The sequence below is a fragment of the Nylanderia fulva genome, unplaced genomic scaffold, assembly GCF_048542155.1.
Source record: "Nylanderia fulva isolate GAGA-0341 unplaced genomic scaffold, ASM4854215v1 Scaffold8, whole genome shotgun sequence".
NCBI lineage: Eukaryota > Metazoa > Arthropoda > Insecta > Hymenoptera > Formicidae > Nylanderia > Nylanderia fulva.
In genome coordinates, this window is record NW_028190916.1 from 3,054,746 (window position 1) to 3,074,909 (window position 20,164).

Below are 20,164 nucleotides of genomic sequence, written 5' to 3' on the forward strand. Positions count from 1 at the left end.
GATAAACCTAGAAAATTTATTTGGAACAAAATATATTTGAAACTTTTAGTATATTTCACTGACATTTGTATTCATTGAAATATAAGCGCCCATTGGACATTTATTTAATATCTATGACTGAACTGACGATAGGTACATATTTTCAATCATAACTTTACGTTCATGATGCAACTTATTAATATACATAGATACTCTATCATTGTGCACGACTGGATTCGAATTTTGTACTTTCGCGACTTTTTGTAAGTCAGAATAACATCTTTGATAATAAAAAATAGCTCTAAGCAAGTTCCATAAACTGAATTCAGGCCATAATACATCAGTAAAATAGACACAAGAATTGGAGATCTAAAAAAGGATTTAAATTTACTTTAATTAGTATCTTTTTTAGTAAATCTAAAAAATGATTATTAAACACTGTTTCTTACTTGCCACAAGAGGAAGTCACTAAGTCGAGTTTCTCCAGAAGTACGAATTAATAAATCTGGATTTGGAGATTTGTAAGTATATAAACAGTGAGAAATCAAGTCTTCATTTATGTCTTCTGGTAAGATATCAGTACGCTTTACACCTCTTAGTATATCCTTAATGGCATGAGTAATTTCATCTCTTGCCACAAAAATATCAAAATATTATTTTGAAAAATTATGCAATATTGCTTGAAAAAGAATAACGTTGATTCTTATTTAATGAAAAATGTCATGAGTTTAAATATATACAGTCTTACATGTATAAGCAAAAGCAAGATTTAAAGTTGCTTTATTATTGTTTTTAGTAATGATCATAGCTTCTGCGCATAATTGACGCACATCTTCTGGAAGTAAGGATAAATTGCCAATCACACGTATACATATTCCTTGTTCTCTCAATTTATCCCTAAAAATATTGCATTTTGTAATAATAGATCTGTACCTGATTATGCTGTAAAATATGTCTAATGTAGAATTTGATATATACTTCTCTCCTAAGAGTTTCTTAAACTTGCTCCTGGCAAGCTCCATAAGTCCATCAACTTCATCTTTAGTGCGATTATAGTTCTCTATACTAAAAGCATAGACTGTAACTTCTGTAATACCCAGGTCCCTACACCAACTTAATGTCTCTGTCAGCTTCTCAAATCTGTCGTAAATAAAATATAAAGTATACATTACATGATAAAAGAATACAATATAGATTAATATTTAGTTACAAACCTTTTTCGAAAATACATACCCTTTGTCATGTCCGTCATTTTTGGCTATTTTTTGTTTGTTTGCATAACGTCGATTACCGTCCATTATAAACGCTACATGTTTAGGTATGTTGCCAGTTCTTATAACTTTTAAAGCTAATAATTGAAACCAATTCAAGGTATTCTTCTTTATCCACGACATTGTATCTTTCACGTAGGTATGTGCAAAAATATTTATGGATTTTACGTACGATGTATTCCTGTCAAATATACTTTTGCCAGACTTGATATTATTGAATAAGTAATAAATGTATTCACCAACATAAATATGTAAGTACAGTTCCGGGAACTTGGTCCGCTTGGTCGGTCAACTTTAACTTTTTAATTTTTTTTGTAACCAATTGTTGGCTTAATTACATTTGTTGGTTTTTTTTAAATTAAAAACAAATTTGCGTGAATTAACCAGAATAATCGCATTTTTGTTTAAAAAGCAGTTTAATCGATGCGCAATCATTTGCTAATGATTGTTGATCTAATTATTGCTTCTTCTTTTTCTTTCCTTTATTGGCAAAGGAGCGCACTAATTTTGGTGTGCATTCCACGCTGCCAATTTATCTTCAAATTAAAATTTAGTTTTGAGCATGGTCCGTATATACAACGGACCGAGTAAGAAAAAAATTTTTTTAGACGGAACACGTCTATACACGTCGGCTGCCCTGTGGTAACTTTTTTTCATTATTGCGTTTGTTGGTTCATCTAACATTAAGGCCGCATCTACAATAGGTATAGCCTTAAGGTTGAGTCTTATGAAATTGACTAATCATAGTTGAATGTAAGGCCTTGCACACAATAAAGAAAATATTAGGAAATATTAGAGAAACAAAGATTAATTTAAAATAATAAAAATCAATAAAGCTAATAATTGAAACCAATTATGCTTTATGCTCCTTTATCCCCGATATTGCATCTTTCCATGTGAAAATATTTATACAATTTATTCCTCAAATATATATATGTATACACTTTTGCCAGACTTGATACTATTGAATAAGTATAATGAATGTATCGACGAACATAAATATGTACGATATGTACCTAATAGGTTTTTTAAACGATAACAGTAATGATATATATGATACTATAATCAGCAATCAGCTGTTAGTCATCATCTAACCTTCAAAACTAAAAGCTGCATTTTAACGTTAATAGAGGCGTTAATTCTATAACATTTTATATATCTTATGCGCATTGCGTATTGTTAAAGTATTTTGATAAACAATTGCGATAATACATTGAATATCATCGAGCGGAATTTCTTTTTCGCGAAGTCGTGTCAAGATATTTATTGCTCCTGTTTATTTTTGGTTTATATATATATATATATATATATATGTATGTATTTGTTTTATAAAATATCTTATGTAACTATAAGAATTATTTCTATATAATTGTAGTTGATACCGTAGTTATCTTCCTAAGTTGTATAAATAATTTTTTAATATTAGTTTTAACATTATATTATTTTTTCAATTATGACTTCACGTTCATGATGCAACTTATTAATATACATAGATACTCTATCATTGTGCACGACTGGATTCGAATTTTGTACTTTCGCGACTTTTTGTAAGTCAGAATAACATCTTTGATAATAAAAAATAGCTTTAAGCAAGTTCCATACACTTACTTCAGGCCATAATACATCAGTAAAATAGAGACAAGAATTGGAGATCTAAAAAAGGAGTTAAAATTACTTTAATTAGTATATCTTTTTTAGTAAATCTAAAAAATGATTATTAAACACTGTTTCTTACTTGCCACAAGAGGAAGTCACTAAGTCGAGTTTCTCCAGAAGTACGAATTAATAAATCTGGATTTGGAGATTTGTAAGTATATAAACAGTGAGAAATCAAGTCTTCATTTATGTCTTCTGGTAAGATATCAGTACGCTTTACACCTCTTAGTATATCCTTAATGGCATGAGTAATTTCATCTCTTGCTACAAAAATATCAAAATATTATTTTGAAAAATTATGCAATATTGCTTGAAAAAGAATAACGTTGATTCTTATTTAATGAAAAATGTCATGAGTTTAAATATATACAGTCTTACATGTATAAGCAAAAGCAAGATTTAAAGTTGCTTTATTATTGTTTTTAGTAATGATCATAGCTTCTGCGCATAATTGACGCACATCTTCTGGAAGTAAGGATAAATTGCCAATCACACGTATACATATTCCTTGTTCTCTCAATTTATCCCTAAAAATATTGCATTTTGTAATAATAGATCTACCAGATTATGCTGTAATATATATTCAATTTAGAATTTCATATATACTTCTCTTCTAAGAGCTGCTGCAACCTGTATTTAATTATTTCCATAAGTCCATCAACTTCAATTTTAGGACGCTTAAAGTTTTCTATACTAAAAGCATATAATGTGACGTCTGTGATACCCAGCTGTTTGCACCAACTTATTATCTCTGCAAGCTTATCAGACCTGTAGTAAATGAAACATAAAGTATATATACATGATATAAAAGAATATAATAGATTAATATTAAGTTAGAAACTCTTCGAAGATATACATACCCCTTTTTATGTCCTTCTGTTGTGGGTATTTCTTGTTTCTTTGCATAACGTCGATTACCATCCATTATAAACGCCACATGTTTAGGCATGTGGCCAGTTTTTATCATCTTTAAAACTAATAATTGAAACCAATTCAAGATATGCTCCTTTATCCACGACATTGTATTTTTCCACATAGGAACGTGTGAAAATATTTATGTTTCTATGTATAATTTATTTCTGTCACACACTTTTGCCAGACTTTTGATACTAATATTGATTCCGTTGAAGATATAAATATATTGAGGAACACAGTTCTAAATAGATGTAATATATAATGGTCTTTTTAAAACGATAACAGAAAATGACAAAATGATACTATAATACTTAACTGTTATCATCTAACCTTCATGTCAGGGCTAAAACCATTTTTGACGTTATGCATTAATTTTATAAATATTTTTATCTTATTTATGCTCATTATGTATTGTTTAAGTATTTTTGGATAAACGATAATATATCGAATAATCGAGCAAATTTTCTTTCCGCGAAAATATGTCAAACTTGCTGACAAGCCGGTATACACATATATATGTTTGCTTTCTCATATGTATTCGCACGTGTCGCTTTTATCCCATAGATACATGTGCTAATAATACATTTTTCATTATTTTTCCCCTACTTTTCTCATTTATTAATGAATAAAACATATGAAAAAACTATCTCATACATCATACAAATTTATGCACGAGTTTATTCCAATTATTTTGATAAATAAGATCATTCGTAATAAACACGAAAAAATATTTACAATCATATGTTGAGAACGATATGCATTTCGTGGTTGGACGCAAGTGTAAACGCAATCTTTCGATCTGCATTGCAAATATTGATTAGTTATGTGGTGACAGCTACATACATCAGACGTAAGTTAGAATGAACGATGAGACACAAATAAGGCTTTTGTCGGGTATAACTTTAATACATAATTTTCCTATTATATTATTTTTACCTGTACAAAATTCTATCAAGATCATATATATATATATATATATATATATATATATATATATATATATATATATTGAACAGAGAAATGTCGTCAAACATTTTTTTCATTAAACAACAGATAAATATCGGAACATTGTCAATAGGTTATTACAGCATTCGCATATTATAATCCTCATCGTTATTCGCTTCTAAATGAACCACAAAATACTAACAATTTTGTTCTAAAACTCGACCACGATCGCGAGACACGTTCAAGCGTGGCGCGTCTCAATGGCGGATTCATTTCTTCATCGGATAGGTTCCCGGATGACGCAATCTGCCCAGGCATTTCCGGCACGACCGAGACTTCCACTCGAGTGTAAAATTTTTCACGCAGAGTCTTCGATTCATCGAGAATTCGAAATCGAAATCATATTTTTTTTCGCGAGAAAAATTCGGCATTTTCGACGCGACGCGGGGCGAAAAAATTCTGGGTCACCAAGCGCGGGAAGCACGTGGCGCCGCGTGACGTCATCTACGCCCCTGACAGCGGACGCGCTGTCATTGGAGGGACTACTTTGCGTCGGTCTGGCGGAGCGGCGCATGGTGCGTTGCGGTCGTTCAGCGAAGCTCGGCGAAGGAAAATGAACTCCGCGGTTATCACGGCGCTATGAGCCGTAAATCCAAATGTTTCGTCGTCCCTCGTGAGTGAAATAGAAATATCGATTAGCACGATCGGGATGGAGGTCAGCGCGTCCAGGAGCGAGTCCGGGATCGCACCAGGTAACGTAGAAGGCCTCGTAGTATTCCCGTGCGAGCTCGCTCGTATCTGCCTATACGTGCCATCGTGCGTGATCTAAAGTCCCCCCGTCTTGTTCTCCCTTTTACAGAGCTGTACTTCCTGATCGCGAAGTTTTTGGCGGCGGGTCCCTGCGCGGAAGCCGCGACGGTGAGTACCAAAAGCCCGGGGACGCCGAAATCAGGCGTCATCATGAGAAAGAGAGAGAGAGTGAGTGAGTGTCCTAAACGCAACTTTGTTTCAGGCGCTGAAGCGGGAATTGGAGCATGCCAAGGTAAGCCGATCTCGACACTGTACACAACGCTAGCCACACGGGCCACATGGTCTCGCGCACGTGGTTTCTGCTTGTCAAAACATAGAATCTCAAGGTCAGTGACCTTGGCGAAGCATCGCGGCTATAAACCGCGATCGGCCCTTGCCGATCGTCATCGATCAATCGGATCGATTTCCACTTCCAGCCTTTATCGAATCATCCCCCTCCCTTATTTATGGATTTTAGATCATGTGCTCTTTTGTTCGCAGACTTTACCGTCGCGACTCGATTGGGAAGGGCACGTGCACAATCAAACGTTCGAGGAGCTGGTGAGTATGGGATATGTTGTACGTGGTGCGACATGGCGATCGGCGGACATTCAGACTCTCGACTCGCCCCTCGTGAGGAGACCCCGCCGTTGCGCCATGTCGCAAGGTGGTTAGATGAAATAATCGTGCGTCCCGTGGGGAGATCGCGGGGGGTTGCTCTACCCCCGTTTAATCCCTCCCCGCGATGGCCCTCCTCTTGCGATTCCTCTCGCGTCCTCTCTCTCTCGCGTAGAACGTTCGCCGTGGCCTCCTCCCCCCACCACTGTCGTGGAACAACCAATCGCGGCGCGTTTCCGGCCATTTCGCGTGAGCTGATCAATGAATATATGTAGATGCCCACGGCTTATTTATAGAAAGTCGCGCGCGTGACGAATGGCCCCTTCTGATTGGTGGGCCGCGGGAACTACTTGATCGTTTGAATTTTGCGCGCGAACGGTCAACGTCGTGATAATTAACATTTACTTTAATCATTTTCGACGTTTTTAATTGCTAACACAATTGGAAAACATTTTAGTTTTCAATTCTTCGTTGTAGTATTTTATTTCGCATTGTGCATAATTGAGATTCATATAATTGATATAAAAATAATATTGTATAAAGATATTAATATTATATAAAGATTAATATCTTATAAAGATTAATATCATATAAAGATTTGATATATAAAAATTAATATCATATAACGTCTATAATAGAGAAAATAAACAACATATTGCAGATATTGAAATATAGCTCTTTCAAATATTACATAATCCTAAAACTTTTATATAGCGTAACAAAAAAGCTCTTTAAATCCTCACAACTTTATGTGTGGATTATTTTACATGGTAGCTTATTATTATGACTAAATTTTTTTTTCCTTTTAGGAAAAGAAATATTCTCACATTGGGTCAAATCATTTGTTGCAAATATGTGCCAGAATTGGACCAGTGTTAGAGAAAGAAGTGCCGCCATGTGTTCCTGGAGCAATATCGCTTTTGGGCGCAGGCAGACAATCTTTGCTGCGTACCTACGAAGGTATGAGAAAAATAATTCTTTTTCCCTTTTAATTATTCTTTACTGCAATAATAATTTTATCTAATGACAAGTACATGAATATTGCATATATTGTGTAAAATTTTATTTTTACAGACATTACACGTCACACAAACAGTATTGTCAATTTTTCCGGAAGATTCGGTGGAAAGCCCTTTCTAGAATTTACTAGTTTGTTAGTGCCTAACATAGGTAAGAAAATTAACAATTAAAGTAAGAGTTGACAATGCAAAATGTGCACTAGCTATATGTGCATTTTACTAGCATTTTTTTTCCTCCATATAAAACGTCAATATATAATTTTACTATGCACATATTTTTGCCTACTAGTACGTGTACTTCAGGGACGTGAAAACTCCGGTCCTTTGAGTCGAAGACAGGCAAAACCTACAAAGTTCTACAGCAAGATGAATTTATATCGACGTACACTGGGTCATTTATCCGCAGTGTATTGTGTGCTGTTTGATCGCACCGGTAAATATATTATAACTGGAGCGGATGATTTGCTTGTCAAGATCTGGAGTTCTGTCGATGGACGTTTACTTGCCACTTTTCGAGGCCCGTCCGCCGAAATTATGGATATTGCAGTAAATTTTGATAATACTTTATTGGCGGCGGGAAGTTTAGATCGAGTTTTACGAGTCTGGTGTTTCCAGACGATGTCACCTGTGAGTGAATTGAAAATATAAATGCTAAGTGAAAATTAATTTTATTTTTATATACGATAATTATCTATTTTTTTAAATTTATATATTTTTTAAGGTGGCAGTTTTAATGGGGCATACAGGCATGATTACATCCGTGAATTTTTGTCCAATAGAATGTAATGGTGTTTATTATTTGGTCTCTACTAGTACAGATGGATCGGTGGCCTTTTGGTCTCATACAAAGAAAGTGAATGAAAGAGCGGTATTTCAGTAAGTTCAATTTAGACATAAAATAATTCTTTATTAATATCTTTCTATCTGTAATATATTTTATAGTTATTTTTTGTTTGTAATATATTATTTTAATATCTTGTAGCAAATATTTTTATATAAAATAATTGTGTGCAACATGTAATTTATTGCAGGACAAAACCTATTCAATATCATGAAAAAATGAGACCTGGTCAAGCACAAATGATTTGTGCCTCTTTTAGTCCTGGGGGCGCATTTATGGCAGCTGGATCTGCAGATCATAATGTAAGAGTTTACACAATGTTAGGAGACGAAGGACCACGCAGAGTCCTCGAAGTGGAGTCGCATTCCGATACTGTAGATAGCATTCAGTGGGCGCATAACGGTTTGAAATTCATTTCTGGTTCTAAAGACGGTACTGCGAATGTATGGCATTTTGAGCAACAGCAATGGGTACATAAACAACTACTCATGGCAACAAAATTACCTGGGTATGTTTTCAAACAAGTTTTTTTTTATAAAGATTTTATATTCATTAATCTAATACACAGGGTAATAATATTTAATATAAAATTAATTTTTATTCTTTTTTTTTTTTTGCAGAGAACCAGAAACAGAAGATGACACAAGCAAAAAAGCGAAAGTAACTATGGTTTGTTGGGATGTAAGCGATGAGTACGTTATAACAGCGGTAAACGATTGCACATTGAAAGTGTGGAATGCAAAATCGGGTGCATTGATGAAAGTTTTGCGTGGACATAAAGACGAAGTATTTGTATTAGAATCGCATCCGATAGATCCTCGCTTGATACTTAGCGCTGGTCATGATGGACAGCTTATTATTTGGGACGTATTAAATTCGGAATCGATAGCGTGTTTTCAAAATTCTGTCGAAGGTCAGGGAAATTGTGCTATCTTTGATGCGAAATGGTCGCCTGATGGTACAATGCTCGCTGCAACAGATTCTAATGGACATCTTTTGATGTATGGATTTGGATCTGGTGCTGAGAAATTAAAAACTGTAAGCTATCTTACTCTTACTTTTATTTATAATATTTTATATATATTTATAATATATATTATATGTATACTTTTATAAAATATATATATATATATATATATATATATATATACACATATAATTAAATTATTTCCTTTCTTAAATTATTTTCAGATACCAAAGGAATTATTCTTTCATACGGATTACCGGCCCTTAATAAGAGATGCAAATAATTATGTTCTTGACGAACAAACACAAACTGCGCCACATTTAATGCCGCCGCCGTTTTTAGTTGATGTGGATGGAAATCCTTATCCACCAACGCTACAGAGATTGGTACCAGGAAGAGAAAACTGTAGAGGCGAACAATTAGTACCAAATATTGCAGTTGGTGCTGGTGGTAAGATTCATACATGATAACTTCACACAATACATCTTAAAAGGTCTTAATTGAAAAATATCATATAGAGCATAATCTCTTCAATAACAAGATAACATTTTGCATTGATTTTTGTATAATTATATTTTTAATTTGTAAGTTGTATTCAAAATTCTTCATATAAATAATTTTTCTTGAAAGAATATATAAATTTACATTAAACAGGGATGCAAGAAGTTATAGAAGGTCTTCCAGAACAAGAACCAAGATCGAACATTGATCGATTGATTGAGGCTCTTGCTCAGAGACAAAATATCAATGCAGATGGAGAAGTCATAGGTGATGATAGGGAGAATAGTATCGCAGAGCAACCGATTCGTCAAATAGCAAGTCCCCGCGGTAGTAGAGCCGGTTTGAGGAGAGAAGGCAATGTCGAGGGTGTTCGACAAAGTAGTGGTAATTGGCAGAGGGACAATACTACGCCGTGGAACAAACCTATTCTCGCACGTCCCATGAGGCTAGCCTTCAAAGAGACTCAAATTAAGGCAGTGTAAGTAATTATATCACAGTTCTTTTGTGTGATATTATTGAAGTAAATATAATTATACACAGAGAGAATTTTCTCTTAGAATTTATCCTGAAAATCGTGGGATAATATTGTATTGGAAAAATTTTATAAGACTTTCTACCACAATAAGATATAAAATATGTTTGATTAATTTTACTATGTACATAGTATATATATATTAATATTTTTTATTATGATAAGTATTAATCAGAGAAATTTATAAAATTTTTCCAATATTGTTCTTGAGAGTAAATTCAAAAAGAAAATTATCTCCATATAATGAAAATCTCATAGAAAACAGTTTTCAATAAATTTATTATTAAGGCTTCTGACTCTTCATCAATCATGTTGGAATTGCGACGTCAGAGACAATAAAACGCACAAATTCTTAGATGCTATTTCGAAATAAATGCCGCGGCGAAGACTCAACAGCCTTAAGTTATTGTTAATGTATTATTAATTTAATTTGATACCGAGCAGCATTAATGTGATTACATGTTAAATAAATTGTTAATATTAATATTAAAAGAAAGATATTCAATTCTTAACAAATTAATTCGCATTTGTACATTATCTGTAAAGTCAATCAATGGCCGAGATGGAATTAGAAAACTGGCGGCGGGAAATGCGACGGCGACCGCAGCCTACATCGAGCACTGCCACTAATCAGGGCAATATAGGAAGTAGACTCGTAAACCGCAAACGTAATAGAACTACTAGACACGGTTATAGAACCAGAGCAACGCGTGATGAAGAACAGGAGGAAGAATATGAGGTACCTCACAGAAGCGATATTTAATACTGATAAGTATTAACTCGTGGACAATCTTATTTGCTGTATTGTATAAAATAACATATAAACTTCATAGAGTTCTACAATTGGTTAAACGTCATAATATTATATATTTTTACAGAATCCTGATAATACTGGCACATCAGCGAGTTCTGCCAGCACCAATAGCAATGATTCTACTGCTCATGAGGAAGATTTGTGTTCCGATAGCACTACCACTGATTCGAGCACTGAATATTCAGATTGGATGGCGGACCATGGACTGAACTTAGAACCGCCTAAACGTAGTAAACGTAAACCCGTGAAAAAACGATCTGTCACACCACCGAGTGATACAGACAGAAGACGCAGTAAACGTCCTAAGAAAAAGGTAAGTTCATAACTCTTATGTCATTTTAACTCTATAATGAATTTTGTTTAAAATTAATCATTATTCAGCAGGGAGTACAAATAGCTAATGGAGTTTGTGAAGTTTCTGATATATACCGCCCTTCAGAATGGCTTACCGAAGTAATACCGAGGAAAGCTCCTTATTATCCACAAATGGGCGATGAAATAGTATATTTCAGACAAGGTCAAAAATTCTATTTAGATGCAGTTAGGAATAAAAAGATTTATGAGCTTAGTCCTCGGTGCGAGCCATGGACCAAGATGAATATTAGAGTACGTTTATTTTATTCTAAGGGATAAAAAAAGAGGTTTTTAACTATGTGGGACGAAATATTAAAAAAAAATCTTTATAAACAGTATTAGAAGGTATATATACTAATCAAAATATATTTATATTCTCTAGGCACAAGAGTTTGTGAAAGTAGTGGGCATTAAGTATGAAATTAAACCGCCTCGTTTATGTTGCTTGAAATTAGCACTGATGGACGAAGACGGTCGACTTACCGGGCAGAATTTTACTATCAAATATCACGATATGGCCGATGTGTTAGATTTCCTAGTGTTACGTCAAACTTTTGATATGGCGTTGGCACGTAGTTGGTCCGAAGGTGATAAATTTCGTTGTATGATCGATGATGGTTGGTGGATGGGACAGATTGTCGGGATGGAGCCGCTAGATGAAGAATTTTCGGATTCATTTTTTATGTGTTTTCGCGTCAGATGGGATAATGGAGAATACGAACGGATGAGTCCTTGGGATCTCGAACCTGTTGACGAAGAGAGTAAGTTTGTCACTTCTCGAAATAAATATTTCATTTTAAATTAATTGAAAAAGCGAGTAAAATATATAAAGATATTTTAATCTTATATCTTGAACTTGTTTTTTTCTCTGGACTTTTTAATCGTACTATATGTATTAATTATATTAATTTAGGAATCCCTGTGGAAATCGGTAACTCGGTTCCCGTCTTACCAGAAGAGAGACAAGCGATACTGTATCAACCCCATGCGGAAGAATGGCCCATGGGTGATAGAGAAGCCACTTGTCGTCGAATCATACGAGGCCTGGATCAGGTGATGAGCCTCGCAATCGCGGAACCATTTGTAGTACCGGTGGATCTCAGTCTTTATCCGACTTATGCGTATATTGTTGAATATCCAATCGATTTATCGACTATAAAAGCTCGGTTTGAGAATCATTTCTACCGAAGAATCACATCGGCGCAATTTGATGTCAGATATTTAGCAACAAATGCTGAACAATTCAATGAACCTCACAGTCATATAGTGAAAAAGGCGAGAATAGTCACTGATTTGTGTTTACGCATAATAAAGTAAGCAAATATATATCTTTCTATTTTTTTTATTAACATTGTACACAATCTTTACATTCTATACTGATGAATGTTATATAAATAATGTTTTTCTTATGCAGGGCACCTATTGACTTGGATGTTCCAGCAGTATATCATCAATTGAATGATACATACCATTCTTCTGAATCGGAAACAGAGGTAGAAAATAAACCTTCCACGAGTAAACAGAAATCTACGTCAAGTAGAAATTTACGTTCGCAACAAATATCGCTAGACTGGAAATTAGCATGTCGTCAATTATTAGAATCTCTATGGCAATGTGAAGATTCGATTCCTTTTAGGTAAGATGTGGCGATAAAAATGCTTAAATTTTTTCTTCATATACTATTATTGTTTTTTCTTTTTTATCATAAGGAGTATATAATTATATTGAAAATCATTTTGCAGAGAACCGGTTGATAGATTAGAACATCCAGATTATTATCAGATAATAGACACACCGATGGATTTACGTACTGTCAAAGAGGATTTAATGGGCGGCAATTATGAAACACCATTGGAATTTTCCAAAGATATGAAGTTAATATTTACAAATAGTAGGAATTTTAATACGAACAAACGTTCGAGGGTAAGTTAACACAATCTTTGTTTTGTTTATATAGTTATTTCATAATTTTTTGCAACACATTTTATTAAATATTTTATATATATTATTCAGATATATTCGATGACAGTAAGACTATCAGCCATGTTTGAGGAGCATATGCGTAGGATACTTTTGAATTGGAAATCGGCGCGTAGACGTACCAATAATACGAAAGCAAAAGTAAAAGGAAAAAGGAAGCAAAAACGAAAACGGAAACACAATTTAAGCAATGGTACAGGTAAGCGTCTTTATTGATTTGTATTAATACAACATGATTGCTAACTATTTTATTTGCAGGTTCTAAGTTGAAATCTGCTCCAAGTGACGAAGATGAGGATGAGGATGATGTAAATAGCGATGACGATGATGAGGAATCGAGTAAAGATCAGAAGAAGAAAGATTTTGACATTTCTGCACCTGGTACGTATCTTTCTAAATTATTATATTGGAGGAATTAAAAAGAAGGAAGTATATTAACTATCTTTTTTATTATATTTGCATTGAGTACAAATCTAAACTTGACATATTTTCATTAGAGATATCTTCTACCACAATTTACACTTTTTGAAATTGATAATTATTAAGGCTCCTTGGTTCTCGTCGCTCTCATGTTAGATCGTGAGTCGTTAGAGCTGTCATTTGATTATAAAAAGAAAAGGATAGTTTTCAAGATATTTTAAAAGTGTGCTAAAAAGTCATCTGAAGTACTGTTTCATCGAAATTTCTTTTTATTTTGAAATGGTATCTAAAAATTTTTAGTGTGTTTTCTCGCTTCTGACGTCACAATTCAAACACGGTCTGCGAGGAGCCAGGTGTCTTAAATTAAAATTATTATTGATATATTGTTGTTTGTAGTTAATGACGTCTTAATTATTTTGATTGTTCTAGCTATTTTATATGAAATGACTAATTTTGATTTGATTTTGATCTCTTTCTAGGACCATCACGAATGACAAACGGTCATACAAAGCGATCTGTCTCGTCTCGGCCGACGTTGAAACTGAGAATCTGTCGGTCGACTGTATCAAAGAAGTCGAAGAACAGTGATAGTGATGCTAGTGAATCAGAGGCAACGATAGATACTGACAGTAGTAACAGTAGTGCCCCTGTTCGACGAACTAGAGCAAGAAATGTGGTGCCCAGTGTTAGTGCCGATACCGATTCCGGGGACACTTATACACTCAACGGTCGTGGCAAGCAGGTTCGCAAAAATCGCGGCAGGAATATTAAGAATGGTAAACAATCTAAATCCAAAGTGAAATTGAACGTTATCGTGGACGACGAGGACGATGACGACGATGAATACGTTGCGAAAAACAATGATGACGAAGAGAATAAAGAAGACGACGACGAGGAAGAGCAATTCGTTGCACCAGACTCTACGGAAGAAGAAAGCGAGGAGGAAAAATTTATCCGAAGAGATACTAGATCGCGAAAATTAGTAGTTGAAAGCAAGGAAAACCAAAAATACACTGCTGACAATGGAAAGAACGAAAATAGCGAGAGCGAAAGCGAAGAAGACGATGAAGAAGTAGAACAGGATGAGGAAGAAGAGGAGGAAGAAAAACAATTACAGCACGAAGCCAACAATCAAGATTCTGAAGACAGTGATTATTCATATGAAGCATCAATCAGGTCATCGCGTTCCAGTCGTCGAAAACAACGCGGCCCCATAGAGTCGGATGATACGAGACACTACGGCAGACGAGCAGGTCGAAAACGTCCCCATTATAAGGAGGAAAGCGATGATAGCACCAATGGAGCGCCAATAAGAAACCGACGCAAGATCAAGCGCCGCTCTTATGCCGAGGAGAGCGACGAGGACAGCTTACAGGAGCCTGGCATTAGTATAAGTAGTAGAGGCCGTATACGTAAAATGACGCAACGCGCCCGTGCTTATCTTTTCGAATCGGCATAACGGCATCTTCTATGTTAATAAAAGTTATATGTATATTAAAGAACCTGTTTCGCGTAGAAATCCTGATGAGGATCGCATCATCTCGTGCTCGTTAAAGACGCGGATCAACAGGTCACAACGCAAAAAAAAAAATGAAGGATACACTATTTCATGTGTATAAATACTTCGAAATGTTTGATTGACAAATTAGAATAGAACTTTTTACAATGTTTCTCCCCTGGTTTATTTCGAAGCGTTTATCAACGAAAAACATAAATGTAGCAGATTTGGAAGACGAATAGAATTTTCCACTTCTTTGTCTTGTTTCGTCTCTATATTTGTTTTTTATTGTTATAGATTTTTCACAAGATATAATTGCAATACGAATTTCCGATACTGCAGTACGATTTTCAGAAATAACGTAAAAACTGAATTTGTGAACAAGATTTATACTCTGTGCACTCTTGTTCGACTTATGTAAAAGATGGATTATCGTACTATAGTGTCATATTGAACGCTTCTGCTACAAAGATCTTTCATTTTTACAAAGTAGTTTTTGAAGCGTGTATTCTTTTTTTATATTTGTCTTCAAACAAATACACACATATATATATATATATATATATGTGTGTGTATGTGTGTGTATATGTATATAGTAGCATAATGGTACAAGCGGAAATAGTTTTGTAAGCAGACGCGCGATATTTTTTGGTATCTTGATAGTCATTCTGTATATGACATGTTCAATCGAATTCACATTAGACAGATTACTGTATATAAAGTTTCACTCGCTCTAAAAAAAATTATATAGAGAATTCTATATAATCGCGTTATTGTACAGATACAATGATTATCTTGTTACTTGTAAATGTTACTTGTAAAACGAGCGACTTGCTCTCAAAGACACGAGTTCTCGTTTGGTTGTGGCGATTGCTTCCATGATTTCAAAAGTTTTAAGATTCACATAAATTTTTATGTTATGACAATAAAAAGAAGAGAATCGATATAAAATCATTTTATTTTATATAAAACAGTTTTTAGTTTTGCAAAAATAATAAGCAAGTTAAATAACACACTTGTGAATTTATCAAGTTATCATTTTTACAGACTTTCGCAATATCATTGTGACACAATTGTTCGTTGAGTTTATTTATAGAAAAACTTTAAGCGATTTTTTACATATTCTGTTCGAGTCATTGAGAACATATGTATAAATCAGTATTTTAATTTTGAAAGATTCTCGACAGAAAAATGTAATAATATTAGGTATAATTCAATTTTCTACATTACTGGAGTAAAATTTATAAGGTTTGTTATATATGCAATAACACTTACTTCCTTGGATACCGGACTTATAATTAGCGTTTTTTAAAATTGTATTAAACGACGTGACATTTGCAATAGCAGTTGTTGTTAGCACATACAAAGAATTAAATTTTATTTTACTGAATGTGATGAAAAATATCAGGGAAAGTACAAGAAAATATTCTATATTATTTTCTTCTCTTCTTTTTCCCATTTTTCCTTCTTTTTTTCTGAAAGTTCGCCACTTTTCGCTTCTCACAATTTTCATTTAAGTTTAGGACATATGTGTAAAAAAAACGCGAGTCCGCCTGTATGTAAATATATATGTATTAACTCGTATATTCTTCTCTTTTCTTTCTTTTTAATATTCTATGTTACATAAAAGATAACATGAATTTTATATATGATCCGTAGTGCTGCGTGTGAAATAACGATTTTTTATATAGTTTGTATATCTGTTACGGATCTATATATAAAAGAAGCCCCGCGTGGTCACATAATTTTAGAATTTTTCAGGAAGGCAAATAGACATTTTTCAGGTTTATAAGATGCGAACTTAAATCGATTATGCATTACATACTTATGTAAATGATTATTAGATAATTATTGCCACCAACAGCTAACATCATTGATCAAGACAAATGCACAAAAGATCAAAAGTCTTGACTGTCTCGAGCCATTGTGATATTAGTTTAAGAATATCAAATATATAAAGTATAAATTGATAATGTGTAAATTATCAATATAATTAGGATTGTAATCAATATTTTTTTAATGACTTAAATAAGAGAGTCATATCACATGTAGACTCGATGATGTATCCAACCTTTGATTAATATTAATTTAACGATGTTAACTTTGGTCTCATTAATCATATAATAATTAATATACTTCACACGAATAATGATTCAGAAATAATATAATTTCATGTATATAAACTCTGCCGAGAACACACATAGGACTTAATATGAAGACAGTTACATTTTATGTACAGTTTGACTTACTCTGTTGTGAAATCTCAGCTTGCTTTGTTACATACATATAATACGGTTCTTTGAAACCCACCGTCACATCAATAAAAAAAAAATTAAATTGTTTTACATATGTCTACCTGTGTATTATTATATTTTCCATTAATCTTATGATTTCATAGAAAAAAACGCCAATTTTTCTTAATTTCTTATATGAAAGTTCTATACACAATTAACATATGTATTTAACTTTGATGTAATTTTTTTTTTAAACGTGTACCATTTTCAAACTTTATTGCTTATTTATAAGTAAAGTTAAATAATTAACTACCTAATTATTTGATATACAAGGTATTTCATAAGTTTCAACTTAAGCTTCCAAAAGATTTTTACTGTGCATGTGTATGTACATTCATGCATAATAAATTTCCACACACATGCTAGACATAGGTATATTTACAAATTTATTAATAGATTGATGAATTAAGTCTTACAAGTACACAACGAAAAGACCTTATTTCTGATAGTTTAGAGAATATTTACAAGAATTGAAGAGAGCAAGCAATTTGAAAAGTAAAAAAAGATATCTTTTGACTTATATATGTATATTCATAACGTATGAAACATTTTTTATTATAATTCGTTTATTTGTATATCTCTCTAAATGGATAATATGAATATTACAAAGATTAATTCCACTAATTAATAATGATTTATTTAATTTTGATAATTTTATAAAATGGCAGCCATATTTTAATGATTATGTATGATGAGATTATAATACTAGGATAAAATGGATAAGAGATCGTGATTTTTTCAATCACATACGAATCTGTTTTTACATTTTCAAGTCTACATTTTTTCAAACAACTTTTCCATACCCCTATTTATTTTCTGTCGGCATACCTATTTTAATATTAAAACGGAATATTTCAATATTGAAGAACAATATATTTAAAAGATGTTTCTATTTATAGAAAGTTCGCGTATTGCTTTTTATTGTGCAAGAAATTGTCAGATTGTTTATTTATTCCAGTATATATACATCAATATGAAAACTGGACCATAAATTCTTTTAAGAATTAATATGATTATATCTCATTCTCGACATAAATAAAATAATAACAAAAAATATATTTTATTAATTAAAGTATGCTAAGTTTGAAATGCACTGTATAACTATATTATAATAGAATCTATTTCAATATTTCAACTTTAAGTTTCTTTTTGTTTAAATAAAACAAACTTTACTTATTGGAGGCCTTCAATGGAGCGTCATCAGTTTAGTTTATGCTTGGATTCATTTATAATCAATATCTCGATCAAGCCTAACCCACAGAATGCCACAATCTACTGAGTGGAACTCAGGCGGAAGATGAATATTGTTCTTTAAGTCTATTGAATTCTATCTCTTTTTGCAAATATTCCTTGACAAAAGGATGCTCTAAATGAGAATCTTTTAATTGACTTAGATAACGATTTGCCACTTCTGGTGGTTTGCCCATATGTTGGGAGAGAACAATCATATTGATCAATGTATCTGGATTATTACTATCCTTATCAAGAGACTCTTGTAAAGCTGTTTCTGCCTCCTCATATTTAGCTTGTCCAATAAAACAAGTAGCTTGTCCATTCAATAACATGCTTGTACTGGAATGTTTGTCAATCATCTCCTGAAATAATTTATAATCATATTAGTGAGAAAATATACTTTTGATAAAGCAAATTAAAATGTCAGCATAAAATACCTTCGTTTTATACACTAGGAGATGAGTCAATCCTTTCTTACCTGAAAGATGTAATAAGCATCTTGCAATTTGTCACCACCACTGGTAATGTTAACCCATGCTTGAGCAAGTTGAGTCAAAGTAGCATCATCATCCTTCTCCTGCATCGACTTGAGTTCCTTACGAGCCAGATCTGGACGATCCATTTTGAGATATATCTGCAACATCAGAGCCATGCATTCCAAATGGTCCACGTTGTGCAATATTCGGAGAGCAGCCTCCAGATTTTTCTCATGATAATAAATAGTTGCTGCTACAATCAGGAAATTATGATTATCGAAATTTGGATGACTGGCTTCCTTGTCGAGTTCAGTTACTATGGCCTCGCGACGATGCGGATTGGCAAAATAGTCTGCCAAGGTCTTCAGCGGCTGCAATTCCGGTGGGGACAAATTGTTGATTTCATCTAATACCACACGGAACTTTCTTTGCGCTATATAGGCGCGATAGAGCAACACGTCGCGTTCCATAGCTGCTTCTGGAGAGGATGGCTGCGAGGAAAAAAGGAAATTAAATAAGACAATTTGCATTTATGACGCTGAAACTTTATTCACAAACATATTAATAAATTGATTTAAAAAAATGTATATTATACACCCTAAAATTATACTTCGCATTAAGAATAAAGCTTTATAAATACGTCATAATTGCACACGATTAACTTTAAAAATAATAGTAATTCTAAAGAATAAGATCGGTGTTGCAGGGTGAGAACAGCAGCTATCATTCGTATAAAAAATCTAAACTCAAAAGAAACGTCAAGATATAGGCAGGGAATAAATTGTTGAAAAAAAAACCTTGCCTTGATTTTTTGCGCTTCGTTGATGCATTGCTGGTAATTGCCGATGTAAAAATGATTTCTAACGTCGAAAAGCTCGTCGACGTCCTGCTGCTGACGTGCCATCTTGTCACTTGTGACGGAGAGAGACGCCCATGCCGGCTCTTTCCGCGACTTTTTAATCTCGTATAGTAACGCCACTACATCTAGTTTTAGGAATTAAAATATCGAATTGAAGAACAGTGACATTACCAACCGTTTTGCACCGTGCTTATATAAAATAT

The 20,164-nt window shown here is 33.5% G+C and overlaps 4 protein-coding genes across 8 annotated transcripts; 1 reads left to right on the forward strand and 3 right to left on the reverse strand.

Moving 5' to 3' along the window:
• Positions 1–15: 15 nt before the first annotated feature.
• On the reverse strand, positions 16–1,894 carry LOC114935985 (dehydrodolichyl diphosphate synthase complex subunit DHDDS-like). Its single transcript, XM_029308943.2, has 5 exons — positions 1,213–1,894; positions 958–1,119; positions 728–876; positions 429–613; positions 16–348 (listed from the first exon to the last, which is right to left on the reverse strand). The coding sequence occupies exons 1-5, from the start codon at positions 1,371–1,373 to the stop codon at positions 112–114; spliced, it is 894 nt and encodes a 297-aa protein (XP_029164776.2). The 5' UTR covers positions 1,374–1,894; the 3' UTR covers positions 16–111.
• On the reverse strand, positions 1,682–4,727 carry LOC114935986 (dehydrodolichyl diphosphate synthase complex subunit DHDDS-like). Of its 2 annotated transcripts, none has more exons than XM_029308945.2 (5): positions 3,767–4,727; positions 3,513–3,674; positions 3,285–3,433; positions 2,986–3,170; positions 1,682–2,903 (listed from the first exon to the last, which is right to left on the reverse strand). In XM_029308945.2, the coding sequence occupies exons 1-5, from the start codon at positions 3,940–3,942 to the stop codon at positions 2,685–2,687; spliced, it is 891 nt and encodes a 296-aa protein (XP_029164778.2). In that variant the 5' UTR covers positions 3,943–4,727; the 3' UTR covers positions 1,682–2,684. The 2 variants fall into 2 exon arrangements, with proteins under 2 accessions (XP_029164778.2, XP_085345354.1); XM_085489228.1 differs by having other exon boundaries at positions 2,853–2,903; positions 2,990–3,170; positions 3,767–4,723.
• A 138-nt stretch (positions 4,728–4,865) lies between these two features.
• Positions 4,866–17,444, forward strand: BRWD3 (bromodomain and WD repeat-containing protein). 4 transcript variants are annotated; one of them, XM_029308950.2, is made up of 22 exons: positions 4,866–5,518; positions 5,626–5,684; positions 5,779–5,808; positions 6,057–6,116; positions 6,983–7,133; positions 7,248–7,343; positions 7,482–7,819; positions 7,914–8,068; positions 8,224–8,541; positions 8,654–9,071; positions 9,225–9,450; positions 9,655–9,979; positions 10,580–10,772; positions 10,912–11,160; positions 11,229–11,453; positions 11,584–11,962; positions 12,115–12,514; positions 12,616–12,837; positions 12,944–13,124; positions 13,215–13,380; positions 13,440–13,562; positions 14,081–17,444. In XM_029308950.2, exons 1-22 carry the CDS (start codon positions 5,476–5,478, stop codon positions 15,058–15,060), a joined length of 5,337 nt encoding a protein of 1,778 aa, XP_029164783.2. In that variant the 5' UTR covers positions 4,866–5,475; the 3' UTR covers positions 15,061–17,444. The 4 variants fall into 4 exon arrangements, with proteins under 4 accessions (XP_029164783.2, XP_029164785.2, XP_029164784.2 ...); XM_029308952.2 differs by having other exon boundaries at positions 13,215–13,374; XM_029308951.2 differs by having other exon boundaries at positions 11,232–11,453.
• Positions 16,040–20,049, reverse strand: epsilonCOP (coatomer subunit epsilon). Its single transcript, XM_029308953.2, has 3 exons — positions 19,905–20,049; positions 19,105–19,593; positions 16,040–18,988 (listed from the first exon to the last, which is right to left on the reverse strand). The coding sequence occupies exons 1-3, from the start codon at positions 20,004–20,006 to the stop codon at positions 18,680–18,682; spliced, it is 900 nt and encodes a 299-aa protein (XP_029164786.1). The 5' UTR covers positions 20,007–20,049; the 3' UTR covers positions 16,040–18,679.
• Positions 20,050–20,164: the final 115 nt, after the last annotated feature.

Coding starts and splice junctions, on each gene's coding strand:
- LOC114935985 (XM_029308943.2), bottom strand. CDS start 1,373: ATGTCGTGGATAAAGAAGAATACCTTGAATTGGTTTCAATTATTAGCT. Junction 614..727: donor TCTTGCTTTTGCTTATACAT/GTAAGACTGTAT, acceptor ATATTTTTGTGG/CAAGAGATGAAATTACTCAT. Junction 349..428: donor GTGACTTCCTCTTGTGGCAA/GTAAGAAACAGT, acceptor ATCCTTTTTTAG/ATCTCCAATTCTTGTGTCTA.
- LOC114935986 (XM_029308945.2), bottom strand. CDS start 3,942: ATGTGGAAAAATACAATGTCGTGGATAAAGGAGCATATCTTGAATTGG. Junction 3,675..3,766: donor ACAGAAGGACATAAAAAGGG/GTATGTATATCT, acceptor CATTTACTACAG/GTCTGATAAGCTTGCAGAGA. Junction 3,171..3,284: donor TCTTGCTTTTGCTTATACAT/GTAAGACTGTAT, acceptor ATATTTTTGTAG/CAAGAGATGAAATTACTCAT.
- BRWD3 (XM_029308950.2), top strand. CDS start 5,476: ATGGAGGTCAGCGCGTCCAGGAGCGAGTCCGGGATCGCACCAG. Junction 11,963..12,114: donor CGAACCTGTTGACGAAGAGA/GTAAGTTTGTCA, acceptor ATATTAATTTAG/GAATCCCTGTGGAAATCGGT. Junction 13,381..13,439: donor CAATTTAAGCAATGGTACAG/GTAAGCGTCTTT, acceptor TTTTATTTGCAG/GTTCTAAGTTGAAATCTGCT.
- epsilonCOP (XM_029308953.2), bottom strand. CDS start 20,006: ATGGCACGTCAGCAGCAGGACGTCGACGAGCTTTTCGACGTTAGAAAT. Junction 19,594..19,904: donor ACGAAGCGCAAAAAATCAAG/GCAAGGTTTTTT, acceptor TTTTCCTCGCAG/CCATCCTCTCCAGAAGCAGC. Junction 18,989..19,104: donor ATGCTTATTACATCTTTCAG/GTAAGAAAGGAT, acceptor AAATTATTTCAG/GAGATGATTGACAAACATTC.